The 16,113-nt window shown below is 39.9% G+C and overlaps 2 protein-coding genes across 7 annotated transcripts in view; one reads left to right on the forward strand and one right to left on the reverse strand.

The window, feature by feature from the left end:
• Positions 1 to 10,992, forward strand: part of AKT3 (AKT serine/threonine kinase 3) — a 152,916-nt gene extending 141,924 nt beyond the window's left edge. For all 4 annotated transcript variants that reach the window (XM_066993933.1, XM_066993934.1, XM_013201875.3 and 1 more), the window contains exons 13-14: positions 5,062 to 5,164; positions 7,289 to 10,992. In XM_066993933.1, coding sequence (XP_066850034.1) covers positions 5,062 to 5,164; positions 7,289 to 7,374 — 189 coding nt within the window. In that variant the 3' untranslated portion in view covers positions 7,375 to 10,992. The remainder of the gene's footprint in view (positions 1 to 5,061; positions 5,165 to 7,288) is intronic.
• A 2,594-nt stretch (positions 10,993 to 13,586) lies between these two features.
• Positions 13,587 to 16,113, reverse strand: part of SDCCAG8 (SHH signaling and ciliogenesis regulator SDCCAG8) — a 106,826-nt gene continuing 104,299 nt past the window's right edge. For all 3 annotated transcript variants that reach the window (XM_066993928.1, XM_066993926.1, XM_066993927.1), the window contains one exon: positions 13,587 to 13,934. The gene's annotated coding sequence lies outside the window, so the exon portion shown is untranslated. The remainder of the gene's footprint in view (positions 13,935 to 16,113) is intronic.

Here is a 16,113-nt window from a genome sequence, read left to right on the forward strand (position 1 = left end):
TATGTCAGACCTGAATAATAAACTAGATGGCAACTGTTGAAATACAGCATATGATGACAATACAAGGCATTATTAAAATATCTGTTTTGTAGTTATTTTTATAATACATTTTCAAAATACATAAGCTGTGAGAAAAGCAGAATTCATCTCATACATTGTAATTCATTAGTAAAGAGGAAAACATGTTGGGATGCAACAGCAATCTTTTTTTTTTTTTTTAAATTGGACAGCTCACAATGTCATATTCAAGTTAAACCATACGTAAGAGTCAAACAGTTATTTCTCATGATTAAAAACTGAAACAGGACAACAGTGCTCACTCTTTAATATTTGTATGATACTTAAAGAATTAGTGTGTTTGTGAGTTTTGGGGTTATAATTTAGTTACCTAGTTTATTTAAATGCCTTGGGTAATTCAGTTGGGTTCATGTATATCTGCACCTCATATGCCTTTAACACTCATCTCATAGTATTATTCAGCTGCAGGCTGTTGGTGGAAGAGATTTTTATGATTGTGTTAATTTTGAGTTCGTTGGTAGGAAAAGTCCTTTTAAATTACAAGGAGAAGGAAGATCACATTGCAATTCTTAAGCATGACGATTTTCTTTTGGCAGGCCAGGTCCCTCACAGTCACTCTGTGAGGTAGCTTCAGTCACTCTGGGAAGTAGCTTCAGCCACTTCCTGTGCAATCCAAGACAAACTGATCCTGTGTGATCATCTTTGAGCTAATAACGTTACCTATTTTCTCTCATACTGAAGTATTTGCAAAGTTGTTTAGTCAGAGTGAAAAAGCTGAAGGTGTAGCACAGTCTGTCTGTTTATCGCCATGACTGCAGTAGTCAGGTACTGTATCTACCCCTTTTGTTCCCCCAAGAGATGGGTGGCAAGTTTACCGGGTCCTGAATTGTGGAAAAACAGTGGTCCTCACATGGTGCTCTTGATGGATGCCAAGTGGGAATGCTGCTTCCTAAAGGTAGTAAAGATACTGAGAATTTGATACTGCTTCTGCTGTCATTTCTAATATTGAACCTTGGAAATGGCTGGGGCAGATTCAGACTGACAGGTGCGAAATGGGATTTGTGTTAAACATCATCTCTTATAGCCATTAACTCAGTGCTGAATTTAGTTTTTCATTTCTTTATTTGTACACGTGTGTGTAACTCATGAACACACATGGTCTGTATTTCTGGTTCTTAGAGGCAACTGCTGAGTGCTGAACATGTAACTCTCCTGTTTGGTCAAGTGTCCTCCTCCTGAAGTGGACCAGGCTGCTACGAGAGGGCAAATTGTCACACGGTGAAGATAGGCAGCCAGGACCAGGACCAAGCACCACAAGTCTCACACAGACTGACAAGGCTGAGTTTAACTGAAGCTGGTATTGTTGGTTTTGGACACCCATTACCCTGTGTGCCTCGCAGTGCTCACATTTTCCTTTTGGACTTTCTGACTTCTCAGGTCAGAAGTGGGGAGAAGCTGTGGTGAGAGCGGCTAGATGCCATTTCCTTGTGGCACCAGATCGCAAGTTATTACTAGGTATAGAGAGACATCTTCATGTTGTGATTATCAGAGCTGTACTCAGTATTGTGTGCGTTGTTCTTTGTCATTGAGCCTCTGAGCTTAAAGCTTTCGGGTTGTATGGAGAAGTTTCTGGGTTATTATTCAGGCCCTGTGTCAGTGTAAGTGGTTATCTCTGCAGCAGTTGCATCTTATTCGTCTTTCTAACAGTTTCGTTACAGCTGAAATTTCGGGAGATTTTTACTTTCTGCTTTTAAATAAAATCTGACAATTAATGAACAAAGGTGGCATCCCTCCAGAAAGATAATTGCCAAATTTCTGTAGCATGGCCTGGCATGTTGGTGACATGGCTTACAAAATCTGTCTCACGTGAATGGTTCTGCCTCTAATCTCCTGACTGTATTGTGGAGGTATGGTGTCCTTCTGTGTGCACTTGTGCACATCATTCGTACTGTGCTCCCTGCTCCTGCTTTATGTGCAAGGGCATTAGGAAAGCATTTTATCCCATTTGTCCCTTTTTCTTCTGGAGGTGATACCCAAGCACTGCCTGCCAGTTCCTTGTTTCTTGACAGGAATTGTGCAGCAACTGGTAAATTATTTTAGAGGCTCTCCCTTTAAACTGGGGAGTCTGTGTTGAAGGTATCCCAGCAATTATGTGGAGGCCAGAGAGAGAGTTTATCTCTGGAGGGGAAGATGTGTATGTGAGGGCAGAGCAGGCCCCTGCAGCGCAACTCTGAGACTTTAGGCTCGGCTGTTCTGTTGTGAGGGGTTAGAGCAGGTCGAGAGGAATGAGCCCCAGCTCTGGTTATCCTCCCAGCTGGGACAGTGGCGATGATGTGCTGAGGGAAGGAGGCAGAGCATGTGGGAAGAGTGAAGAAACCTTCCTGTTTCTCTCCCTTGTGTTTGTGCCTCTTGCTCTCAGCTGCCATTTTCTCTTTCCCCTAGGCTGTCAGTGTTGGTGTACGTGAAGGTACAGCCTGTGTAAATACCAGCCACATGGCTGCAGGGTTTGTGTTTACAGCCACTGAAGCCTCCTACTGCTTTTCATGTCTCAAATACGAAAGGTACTTCTGTAAGATGACTGAATCCCGTAGCACCAGTGACGTAAATCTGCATCAGGTTCCTCCCTTCTCATTATAGACTGGAGTTCTGTGTGTTTTTCTTGTTTCACTTCCCCAGACATCTAGACTTGTGGCATAGCCGCTGACTTACTGGATGGTGTTGATAAACAGTTTCCTATTAAACAGTTGGAAGCCTGGCTACCGAGCATGGCACTGGAGGACCAAACCCCCTCCTGTTACAGAATGTGCTTGTGGCTGGTGACGTTTGTGTTAGCCGTGCTTGTAAAGCCTGACTGAAATTACTGTTGTAGTTACTTGTTCCTCAGGAGTCCCGAGTACTGTGCTTCTCTTACTAATGTCATAGTGAAGCCTGTTGATCTCAGTGGACAAAAAAAGAGGGAAAAAAAGAAGAGTAAATCAGTAATTAACCAGATTTTCTTTTAAGGAAGAACCTGCCAGCTAATGCATTACTTTTTTCCTCTTCAGCTGCAAATCCATACATTATTATATATTATGATCTTACCCTGCCTGTCTTTTCTTTTTCATTAACTACTTTGATCTAACTAGTAATCGTTAAAGACTGCATAGTCAGTGTTTTCTTCTCCTCTTCACATAATAGTTGTAGCACAAATGACCTCTGGTCTACTCTATTGCAAAAGTGGTTTGTTCTACTGGAGACATGTATTGCACCATTAGAAAGACATTGTTTCTTGGCCTTGATCGAGAAGGAAGAAGGTTTTCCAAAAGCTGGTACTTTCAGATAAAAAGTTTTGCTTCCTATAAATTATCATTTTGGGGAAAAAAAGTGATCTGGGAAAATAACCCTTATCAGGGAAGTAGAGAAATTGTTAAAATAGCATGTTAGCTAATGGATTATTTTTTTTTCACATTGAGCTTATCTAATGTTTACCACAGTTGCTGAGAACCATAAAAGTGTCCTAGAAAAGAATATGCAGTGGTGGGCACTTGAAATTGAGTAGATTACAGTACTTGGTTTTATGTAATATTTTTTATTATTATTATTCTCTTTTTTTGCTATTATTTTGAGTTGTGTTGATTATGTTTTAAGTGTCCCATTTTATACACTTTTCCACAATTCAATCTTTTTTTTTCTTTTCCTTTATGCCTTCTTTGTCATAAAAACAAACAGTAAACTTTTAGGAATTAAGATAAATAATTTTCTGGATAGAGATCTATTCTTTGTTGAACAAGGTTTTTCTTTGGCTGGTTTTATAGCACTACATAGTTGCACAATACAGCCCTGATAGGACAGGCTAGCTGTGTACAAAAAGTCTTAAAAATGTGCATTGGACATAGTAAAATGATGGAGACTCATACTACTGTAAAAAGTGATTATCAAAAGACAGCTTCTGAAAGTACATCATGTCTGTCATAAAATGAGTCTAGTGCATTGAGCCTGGTGGGAGGAGGAGGTTAACAGCAGCTTTTCTTCCTATGTGGGGTAAATTAAGAATTTAATTGCTCAGTGTTGGTGTTCTGGAGTCGAGAGAATTAACATGAAACTAGTGAAAAACACACACGCTCCGATAACATCAGTGAGCCATAACTTATGCATTTATATAGAAAGGGAAGTCGATATGCTGTCTTCAGAGTTTGTAGTTTAAGTTGTATGTGAGCGGATAACACCAAGAGGCTCCAAGTTACAAACCAAAAGGCGGCCCCTCCATGAACTGCATTATAATAGCATATATATTAAACTGCTGTGTAGTTTTGGACTGCCACAGTACAGCATGAAATCCCATAGTGAATGTGCCTTCCAATTAAAACCTGTGGACTATAGGCTGTTCTTTTGGAGGAGAAGGTGGAAAGCGAGGCTGATGTGAGGAAGCACTGTCTGTAAGCAGCGAGCAAATACCAGTTGTCTGCTGCTGGGAAGCACTGTGCTGTATCGTGGAAGTGGAGGACAGGATCAGATCCAGAAATGCTGGGCTCAGGAAACTTACTTAAGCATGAACTGACCTTTCTCAAATATAAAATTTATTTTCACATCTACATGATTTCTTTTAAAGGTAAAGTTCTAGGTCTTACTGCTGCAAAAAAATGCAGTGTGCTTACTGTACCCTCTGTGCTGTCCCTTTTGCCTCAGCTGTTTGTGCCACGCAGGTCTGGCAAGTACCTGGAGGTGCCTTTGCCTGACAGCTATGTAGGTAATTGAAATGGCCCGAAGAGATTCTAGGTAATTATCTTTATGCAGCTCAATTAATCTGCAAGTCATGTGAAAGTGATACTTTGAATTTAGCCTTGTCTGGCTATTAGATTCTGAACTAGTATTTTTGGGTATGATTCTGATGACATGTATCTCTTACTAGGAGTTACAGACTCAGCTGTCTCTCGATGGACCCTCTTGCAACTCCTTGTTTGACCTAGGGTGTAGAGAAAAAAGAAAAACTTTAATGCCTTTCTTGGTAGTAGTTTGGTTGGCTTTAGGTATAATAATTTTGTTTTGTTTCTTGTTTCCTTTCAGCTTGTACCTCCTTTTAAACCTCAAGTGACATCTGAGACAGACACCAGGTATTTTGATGAAGAATTTACAGCTCAGACTATTACAATAACGCCGCCTGAAAAATGTAAGTCAAAAATTATACATAAGCATAACTTAAAAATAATCGGTTTATAATAAAGCACTATGTAAGAAAGTTCTTCCGTTTGAATGGAAAAGCTATTCCCACTATTACTAGCAAAAATCTTCATATGAAAGTGTGTAAATAAATTCTCAAAAACAGTCTTCATTTGAAGAAGGAATGAAAGGAAGGAAAGAAACAAAGCTTGAAATATTAGATGTTAGACATGCTTTTGTTTGTTATATTATTATTATTATTATTATTATTATTATTATTATTATTATTTAACAGAGTTCACAGTTCTGTAGTTCTTTTCTTAGGGAAAACACCAGCTTCAAATGTTTGCTGGGTGACAGTAAAGGTCCCAGTTCAGCAAAGTAAATTGGAACATAGACCCTCCTATAAGCATGTGGAGACTGCTATTGATTTCATAATGGGGGTTGTGTAAGTTTAGTGAGACACACATATTTTAAAGTACTTCATAGACCCCACCAACCCCCAGCCTCATCTCCCTGCCTGTCCCACCCCCCACCCCCCCCCCCCAAAACACCCCCCCCCCCCCCCCCCCCCCCCCAAACTGACAGAGATGAGTGGATATCTCTTGTGTGGATATCCATTACTTGAAAATTAAATTTCTTATCAAGTCCTGTGCTTTTTCAGAGCACTTAAAGAAGTTATTAGTATAGATGTAATTGGTGCACTGAGGCTTGCACAGGCCTTTGTAGGAATGAATTTCACTTCACCACAGTTTGTATTTCTTCATTTTCCACTGCACACGCAGGAATCGGACAAGCTAGGGCTTAACAGAGTCACTACCAAGCCAGTGCTAAAGCATAGTTAAAATCTTGCTGTTGAATTCTTGAATGAATTACTTTCTAAGTGAGATTTTTTTTTTTTAAATTGGGGGGATGAGAAAGGAGGATCATAAAGATAGACAGTAAATGCTATGATTAAGGTTGATAATCCTGTCATAGAAATAGCTCATCTTATTTATTAGAGACTATTGGTTCGATCCTATAAAGTCATTATCTCTTAAAACTTCACATATGCAATGAGAATGGATATTTCTCCATTGAATGTTGAAGCAATACAAAATATACAGATGCTGCCATGACTTTGGCTTTAAATTATTGAATTCAGAGTAGTCAGTTAATAAGAACTTAGGAAATTACCTCCTCCCTGAAATACCTATCTTGGCCTCTAGTAACGGCGTAGCTGGTGCAGCATGAAACAGCACAGGCTACAACCCACCCTGGTCATAACAATAATAAAATAGGGGTGATTGCCAGCAGAAAGTTGATTGCCAACAAAAGTTGAAAGTATATTTTGTATCTACAGTAACCAAACCGCATATATCATAATAAGTCATACAATTCTGAGATGATGCATATAAATCTGTTGTCCGAATAACAATTTCAATAGGTGTCTTTAAGGACACTGTTTAAAAACCCATGCGAGAATGTAGATCCAAATGCTCAGAGTTAGGCAACATCTGGTGTCTGGTTTCCATTGGCAGTACAGGAATTATGTAAATAAAAATATTTATGAATTTGGCTTAGTCCGTGTTTCCTCTGATCCCAGTAAATACTGTAAAAATAAATAGTTTACTAAATAATTGTATGTAAAAATTGAACTAAAAAGAACTTGTACAAATTGTTCATTTTGTTGGTGTTCTTCCTTTTAACTCCCTTCAAAATGGAGAAGTATTTAAATATGTCTACAAGATTATAATTTTCTGAACTCAGTTTAAGAAGCAATGAAAACTGCTTCTCTGCTTCAATCAGCAAGGACTTCTTTTCTTTTTCTTCTGTGCTACCAGAAAATAGATGTGCTGGTGTGTTTTGATTAGCCTAGAAAGGGTAGTAGTGATTGAAGTCCTTGCATGATAGTCATAATAAAATAATAAATAAACAAACAAACAAAATCCCCACATTGCTGTAGCGATGACTTACTGAAAGGATATCTTTTCCATGAGCATCAGTCTACTGTATGAGCATAAGCTTATGTAAATGAAGATGTACTTGAGCCTTTAACTTCAGCATTGAACTCTGAAAGATGGGCTGCATGTCAGGTGAATAATAAAATTTTATTGTAAATATAATGACGTTTTGAACTTCTGCCTTCATACAGATGACGAGGATGGTATGGACTGCATGGACAATGAGAGGCGGCCGCATTTCCCCCAGTTTTCCTACTCCGCAAGTGGACGAGAATAACTTTTTTGTTCTGCTGCTTCACTGTCATCTTAGGTTTATCACTGAAAATGATTCCTGAACATCACCACCAGTACTAGATACTATTTAAGATAGCAGGGGCACTTTCAGAGACCATTCCAAATTGAACAAATTTATTTCCCAAATCTACCTAAAATCCATTTTGGTTTTGCATGAAATATGGCATCTCTCTATGCTCTCCTGCTGTTGCTGCTGCCCACCGTCTCAGTATAATAGCAATGTCAAGAAGTTACTAACAGTTTCTTTGAAGGTAGATGACTTTACTTCAGCGTTGTACACTTTGTGCACAAAGTCATCTATTTTTCCTCACAGTGGAGGCTAAACAGGAAAATGTGTTGGTCCAGTTTATCTTCTTCTAGAAGATTAATCAAAATTGTAATTAGTCTAAAAAGACTAGTCTATAATATTTTCTTGCATCTGTTTGTGCTGGTTAGAACAAGGAAGCGTAGGGGTGGTGATGTACATATGCAAGGTTTTTGTTAGGCATATCATTACTTGAAGCAGGTCTCTGTCATTAACATCTGGCTGGAATTTGCTTGGGAAACGTTTGAGAGAAGGACTTAAACTGTTGATATATATAAATATATATATATATTATTTTTTAATTACTGTTGGATACTACAGAAGAAGCAGAAGGGCTGGGCTCACCCAGCCTGCCACTTAGAACTTCCAGGTTCATGTGCAATCATGGAGAATCGAACATTATACATGCAAGAAATGAAGGCATAAAAGCAGCAGTTGAAGTTGTTTAGGGGTCTTATAATTTGCACCAGATAACATCTTTCTCATGCTTTTCTTTTTCTTTCATGATATACATCACCTCTGATGGCTGAAGAATGTAGACAGGCATAATGGTATTGCTTTTCACCAAAATGTGTGCACCAAGGTAAACAGTTGTTTGCCTTACTTATTTTTGAGTTTGTGAATTAGCTTTTTCTCCAGGTGTTTAACTCTGAATATTCTTTTTTTTTTTCTTTCCTTTCCTTTTTTTTTTTTTTTTGGTTATACTGCGGTAGTATTTATTTTTAGAGATAAGGTTTGTATGTGTCATGTTTGCAAATGCTGCTACATCTTAGATAGAACAGGCTTATAGCAGTTAATTTTGTAATATATGGAAGGACTGTACAAGCTGAAGGGAATAATGCACTTTTATCCCATGTGGAAATTTTAACAAGGCTCTGAAATTGTACATACTGCTTAGAATCAGATTTTTGTGAATGAAATACTGTCTTTTAATTCTTTGGCTGTGGAGGTGAGGAGTTCCAACTTCATGTGCCAAAGGGTTAAAAACAAATAAACAAAAAAGCTACATCTTGTGCTCTATTCAGGATAAAGATACTGTAAAAGCCTGATGGCACAATAGAAAATTTCTATCCTATATGAAGGAAACACATTTGAACAATGAGACCACAGTGATTACAAGAAAAGCACTTTATTCTAATAATTAAAATAGTAAATTTCTGGGATCAGCCATTCTCAAGGAAAGTTTGTCCTCAACCAAAAGTTACGAAACCCAGCATGTTACATGTGACCGTGGTACCCGATTGACCGAATTTAAAGCATCGTGAGAAACACTCCACTGACAGGAAAACGTCTTTCCAGTTCCGAAGATCTGTATCTAACAGAACATGTGCACAAGCTTTAGCTTTGATCTTCAGCAATGATAATCTTAATAATAAACCCTTTGGTGCTAGGAGCTGGGATGTTTTGCAGTGCAGTAATGATGTGCACGTGCCCTTGCTAACGGCATCTGAAAACCCTGACTCCATGGGATTATCATTTGAAGTATCTCTGTGTCCGTATCTTGTTAGCTCCCACGAAGACTGTGATATCACAGAGTATTACTGATTGCGTTGTGTGAGTGAGGAGGTGAGTCTGAAAGGAGACGTTCATACGCAGATGCCTTAGCCTCTTGATGTGGAAAGTTGAGTATCCTGGCGTGAAGCCCACTGCTGGCAGTGCATATGCTGGGACAGTCAAGGGGCAAATGGGCATTTTAGCAAGGCAGCTAAAGACGCAGACTAATTTAGACAATTTTTCATGTTTCATGTTTTATCTTTAGTAACGGATGGATAATCAGTCAGAAATATATCATGATGTATATGCTAACTACATAGGATCTCATTCTGTCTCCTTGTAACACTAAACGTGTAGAAATTATCCCTCTGTAGAGAGAGCGAGCACAGTAAATGCATTGCAGGTCTGTAGAAGTGTCTGTACTGACACAGCGAGTGACTGACTGAAATAACCAATTACTTAGGAGATGGGCATTAATTAGTTTTCTGCAAAGGCCTTGTGCTTACAGACTAAAACTATGGTGATTCAAAATCTGTGTTATATGCCTGTGGTGTGTTTTTTTTTTTTTTTTTTTTTTCCCCAGCTTTTAACAGCAATAAATTTTTTGACACAGGGCACCTATAGCTAATGACCAACTGGAGTTGTGCCTCTGGCCAACCCTTCCTCTTGTTGAGAAGAAAGAAACCCTGTGGCTAGGTTCATCACCGTGTAGCTAGTTAGAGTGCAGTTTGCAGTAAATATCTGTGGGCAAATTATCTGAAAACTTTTTAAGGCTTCAATCAGTGTGTATTGTGTTATCTGCCTTCCAAAATATCATAGATCAAGTTTGTGCTATGGAGAGAGTCAGCAGTCATTTAATGCTACCCAGGGCTGGGGAATTCCCTCTCAGCAGTGTTAGAGATGGAGGAAAGAGAAATTAACAAGCTGTGCTGGGAGAAACTCTCAAAGCTCTTCTTTGCCTGTTTGCAGCTGTAGTCGGGTTTGGACAGTGCGTGGTGGTGGCTGGTTACCTTGATGAGCCTTTCGAGCACAGTACATTTCAGACTTTGACTCCAGCTTGTACTGACTTCCACGGCAGACAGTATGCCCTCTTGTACTGCAGCCATCTCGGAGGAAGTAGGTCATTTCTGTTTGGGTTTTGGCAGTTTTGCACACGGCTTTGCTTTCCACACTAATCCATCTTCCAGTACATTCCTGTTGCTTACAGAACATTTATTCCAGTATTGTTTTACGTTTTTTCCATCTTTACTTGCGGCTTCTTAAAGCTGACTGTTCTTGCAGGGGCCATGTGCTTCTCCTAGAGTACAAAAGTAAGGTCTTTCCTTACTAACTGCAGGGTCTATATATTACACCTCAATGTACACACTTTGCTGCTACTGTTTGTACTGTCTACAGTAGAATTTCCTTATCTTGCTCCTGGTAGTGCATTACAGGCAAGCATGAAATGTAAAGTATTTATTTAAATAAAAACCTCTAAATTGGTAATTGAATTACCTCCCTGTAGCTTTAGAGTTTGTGACATTTCTTGACCTTGCTAGTTCTTTCATTAGATCCATGCAAGATCTAGTCATATGGTTAAGGATATTAAGCAGACACGACTATGAACCCAAGAAACCGTATTACTGTTGGTCATACTTAAACTGTTTATTTCCTTAAGTATATGACCCACAAGGATGTGAAATAACTACAAGAAACTGTTTTTGTACACTGTACATCCTTAGTATTTTTACACGTATATGATAGGGATGCACATTATTTTCCTTCGTACAGACAGCTTAAATAAAACACTATGTCAATCTGCTACTTCTGTGTTTTTAATGCTAATTTGTTCTGGAGGTTTGTAAATATATTATATATATGTTCAAGCTTGCCACAAAGGACGTATTTTTTTATATCTGCACATTATTATTAAATATCTTAGAGGATAAAGTTCCTAATCTGTTCTGTGTCAGAGAAAGAAAATCTGAAACAAGAAGGCTATATTGCAGATTACAAAAGATTTCTCAAGTTTTGGTTTAAATATTTACTTCATATTTTAAAGTAATTTTATATAGGTTAGATGTTTCAATCCTGAAATGCACAAAGAATTTACTTAATTTCTTCTTACAAGAAAATGTACATCGTTATTTTTTTATCACTGTATATATAATGATCTGTGCATGTTTAGTTCAAAGTTTTATTTGCTGTGAAGTCCTAGTGATAACTGTAACTTGATGTGACGTATTTCAGATACTGGGTGATCAGTTTCAGCTTGTAAATTAAGTTACGGTATTGTCAAAAAAAAAAAAGAGGTTTTTATGGCTAAGCAAGATGTATTTGTGCTGTGGCCCAAGGCTATTTCCATATAGGCGGTCTGTTAACTCTACAAGGTGTATGTAACTTCTAAAAGTAAATTTGGGTTGTACTTTTCAAGTACTGATTACACAGGGCTACATTCCTATCAGAACACCCAACATCTAAGCGAGCTGTCATCAAATGAAATCCGTAGCCTCAAGTCATAGCTCGGCAGCGTGGTGGAAGAAGCAAGGGGAAGGTGTGATTTGCAGGGCACCTTGGGGTGGGACTCATTGACGCCCACCAGCTGGCCCAAGCCTAATTGCAGCAGCCGGCCGGGAGGGCTGAGTGTCCCTGGAGCAGTTGGTCATCCGGGTTTTAGCTCAGTTCTCAGACATGAACCCTTCCCTGGAATGTAAGTAAGTGTGTGAGCTGGGTCTTTCTTGTTTTCCCCTTGAAGTAGGCCAGAAGGAGCAGAAGAAAGGGACAGGCAGACAGACATTAGTTGCAATAGTATTTGCAGATCAGCGACAGGACTCAGCTGTGGCCATGGAAGGAGCCTCTGCTCATTGTGCATGGAGGTACAGGGGTGATGCCTCGGGGGGGCGATGCTGTAGCTGTGGGCGTGGAAGCTCCTGGATGCGATTGCTTGATCTGAACTTAGTAAACTTTGTAAAAGTAAGCATTTTGTGGCTAAGGAGAGGGCAGGGTGGGGGGAACAGGAGCAGGGCAGACCTGGTGCTCTGTGTGCATAGTGAGTAAGCAATTGCTACGAGGTAGAGTTGCTGCTGCAGCGAAATTGATCCTTGTAGACACAGCGGTGGCTGGCAGTTGTCCTCTGCACACAGCCACCCTGAGCCACCTGGTAGGTGAGGTAGGTCCAGAAAGGTTGAGGGTCCAGCTGTGCCCCAGGCCGTGGCACAGCAGCTCCAGGATCTCATTGAAGCCTAAGTGCTGGGACTGGGAGCCTGAGGTCCTTTGCACATGTGGCTGATAGGCACTGCTCCTATTTAAACACAGATTTACGGTGTGGGGAAAAGAAATAAGTTTGCAGATTTATAAACATATATTCTTACCTATGTAACCATCTATAAAGTAGTGAGAAATAAAATAAAACTGTCCACCTGACTAGTGTGGAGAACCCGTAGTTGTGCTAGAAAGGAATTTTCATCAGCAGCCTTTCCCTTCCCAAAAGACCCGAGGCGATTTAAGCATGTTTATTGTCATAGCGGTGAAGCAGTTTAGGGAGGAGTTCAGATGTGTTTGGCAGTTTCATATGGCAGGAAATTGAAATGGGAAGAAAAAACACTTTGATGTTAAGGCTGTACCACTAGTAATTCTTAAAATACAAGGAATGAAAGATTGTGTCCCACAGCAAATGGTAACTTATTGCATGTGTTGTTACTCCTACTTCTGTTACATTTTATGTGTTCATGCTGGCTGAAGTAGCCTTATTGACTGGGAACTGTTCTTTGCACTTTTTTTTTTTCCCTCTTCACCAGTGCAATTCAGCAACTACACTGAATGTAGAAACCTTTTCTTACATTGTTTATTATGCACTAGTTCAGCAAAAGATTCAGATGAATTCTTTCTGAAACAGCCTGGTATTTGGAAAGTAACCTTTACAAATATGAAGTTAACCGGAAAGAAGTCCTCCAAATGTAGCCTCCAAATGTTTTGAGTTCAATAATTCGAAGCAGAGTTCAGCTGATGCCCATCCCCAAGATAGCAAAGTATCTTCCAGGGGGAAAGTCTAGAATCACTTCAGTGTTGAGAGCCAGGCACCTCACACACGTATTAGCCTTTGCTAACAAAGGGTCCCTTTGTCTCAAAGGCATTAGCCAGTAACTGTTTTGATGGGAAACCTGCCCTGTGGAAATTACTCCACGTTACAGGGAATATTCCTCAATCATTCTTATGCCCTTCTGATGGATTAATGGTTGTTAGGACTCTGACTTTTGTATAAAGGTGGCAAGTAGCTTGTACGACTGACGTTCCCAGGTAGGTTCCGGTCATGAGTTACAACCTCAAGCACACTGTGATTTTTGTTAGACTTTTGAACACTCTCCTCCTCCCCAAACACACATTTTCCCTTGAATGCAAAAGGACACAACCAGGAAAAATAATGAATCAAATTAAGTTTATTGGTATTGCCATCTGTAAATAAGACATCTATGTTAAATTACAAAAATAGATAAAAACATTTTATAAAAAATTGTACAAATTATGAATTAAGTTGACGCTTCATAACAGCTGTTAAAACTGGATTGCAAGCTTAGCCTTTTCTTAGAAAAGTCTCAGCTGTCTTCCTAGAAAGTTTGGTAGGTGAGTAATTGTTTCAAAATATTTATGATTCTGTAGTTGAAAACAAATATAAACCAGTTGAAATTAGCCAGCGTGTCTGTTTTCTGCGAACGTTTTTCTGTGTGAGCTTCAAACAAGCCCAAGTTTCAGACGGGTGCAGAGGAGAACTGAAAGACAGAAGAGATGGGAGTGTAAGTAAGTAGTCTGTATGGAGCTGCTTGTATCTCTCATTTGTGGCACTTCAGCCCGTGGGTGAGTTCTTAGAAAAGAAATACGTAAATGGTTAAGAATGTGGCAATGCTATGTAAACAAGTGCTGTTTCCAAGCCTGTGCTTCCTGTGGTCCTCGCCTCTTTCTAAGATCAGAAATCTTACAGGTAGCAAGAACAAGAGCTATCTGATTTCTGAAAAACAAGATCTCCATGAGCTTTAGCCATTGCTCATGTTTAGCAGTAAATAACCGAGCTCTTGTTTTGGGGCACGTCTAAGATCCTGCCCCTTCTCCCTTCCAGGAAGGCGGAGACAGGTTTGTGCCAGAGACTGTTTACCGTGAATTGTACAGACTGTATATGGGGTGGGCAGCTGTAGCAAAACAGGAAGCCGCCTGTGTGCTGTTAGGAAACCTCTGGTGGGAAGGCTAATTTGCAGTTTTTAAGCTCTCGCATAGCTATTGTTTGTGCCTCCTCAGTAGCACTTCACGACTTAATTAAGGGCGAGACATCAAACTCTAGTGGAGCTGGGGTAGTTACCTAGAATTAAGCAACTGGAGTTCTGAAATTTGAATTTAAGAAATGTAAATGACCTCAAATAAAAATAAACTTTAAATTTGGGCTGATTTTGCATTAGAGGACTTAGAGAGTTTCGCTTTTTTTTTGCTTGCTTTTTTTTTTTTTTGAGTTGGTAAGGTAACGAGGGCTGAGTTAAAAAAGGATTTATAATGTTGCAGTTCATTAAAGACTTAATTAAAAACAATAACATGGTACTTTTTTGTCCCCCAAATACATGCACCACATCAGTGCTATGGTTGTATCCACAACCAGTGCTCTCAAAAATGAATTACATCCCTGGAATGAGTTAGGGGTCAGACTCAGCATCAGGGGCTAGTTAGTGACAGCCAGAGGAAGCCTAGTGGTGCTCTCAGAGGGGCCAGCCCTAGCTCCTGCTGCTCCCCCTACCAGACACCTCCCGGCCAGTACCAGCCTCCTGCACCCAGCCGCAGCATCACAAAACCCAAAGCACACCTACCATGGTTTAACACTCATCATCACTTGACTAAACTCCACCTAAGCAGTAGTGACAACCTTACCTTCTCCTGCTCCAAAAAACCCACCTCTGCCTGTTACAAAAAAAAGTCCAACAGATGCACATTTTTGTGCATTGAGACCACAATGAAAAAAAAAAAAAAAGCCCATGTAAGGATCAGCCTTAATCAATTCTGACATCAGAGGTGGAAAGGCTACTCATTTTCTGAACATACAGAAGGCTAGCTTTAACATCTAAGTTAAAAAAAAAAAAAAAGGCACTTGGGAGCCCATCAAACACTGCATTTGTTGCTGAGGCCCCACTGAAAATTCATGCAGACCTAAGAGAACAAAGACAATCTCAGCCCAGGACCAGCTGTAATTCTGACAGTACCTCCCACTAAGCAATGAGAGGGGTGAGGAAGGGAAGATACTCAAGGGTAAGTATATTTTATGTTCTGTTTGGGAAAGGAGCGGTTTGTTCACAGAGAGAGAGGCTCACTGAAATACAGGACGTCTGAAGAGGGAGGAGGCAGTTTTAGTGGCACAACAATCTGGAGAGTACGGGGAAGGGCGGACTTGCACAGGAAGATGTCCAGGGGAGAGAACAGCCCAGCGGCATGGGACGGCAGACGTGGCTGGGGGTAATCCCTGAGGTCCCAATCCTGTCAGCTGGTCTGCACGCTGGCGGGCTCAGCTGGCCAGAGTCTGCAAGGGGATTAAAACTGGGAGAAACAGCTATTTCTGTAAAACTGAGGGACACCAAGGCAGATCCTGCAAGTGAAGCACATTCCAGCCTTCAGAAACATAAACACACTGGGTGGACAGTGCTGAGGTTTCTAGTCATCTCAGTTTAGATTTTTTTTTTTCCCCTCTATTACACACATTTGTATTTAGTAGCTATATAGGATGGGAGTTACATATCTCTTGCTCTCCTGATTTGCAGTAACTTGCAGTAACTTGCAGTAACTTACTGTCAGACTTCCAAAGGTAGAAACACAAAACCTGAATCCTTCAAAAGCTTTCAAAATCAGAGGTATAAATCCTGTAATTAAACTTTTGACTACCTTTTGGTGGATCAGTCTGTGTTAAGCTGTATACCTTTA

This window comes from Anser cygnoides, chromosome 3, assembly GCF_040182565.1.
Source record: "Anser cygnoides isolate HZ-2024a breed goose chromosome 3, Taihu_goose_T2T_genome, whole genome shotgun sequence".
Lineage (NCBI taxonomy): Eukaryota > Metazoa > Chordata > Aves > Anseriformes > Anatidae > Anser > Anser cygnoides.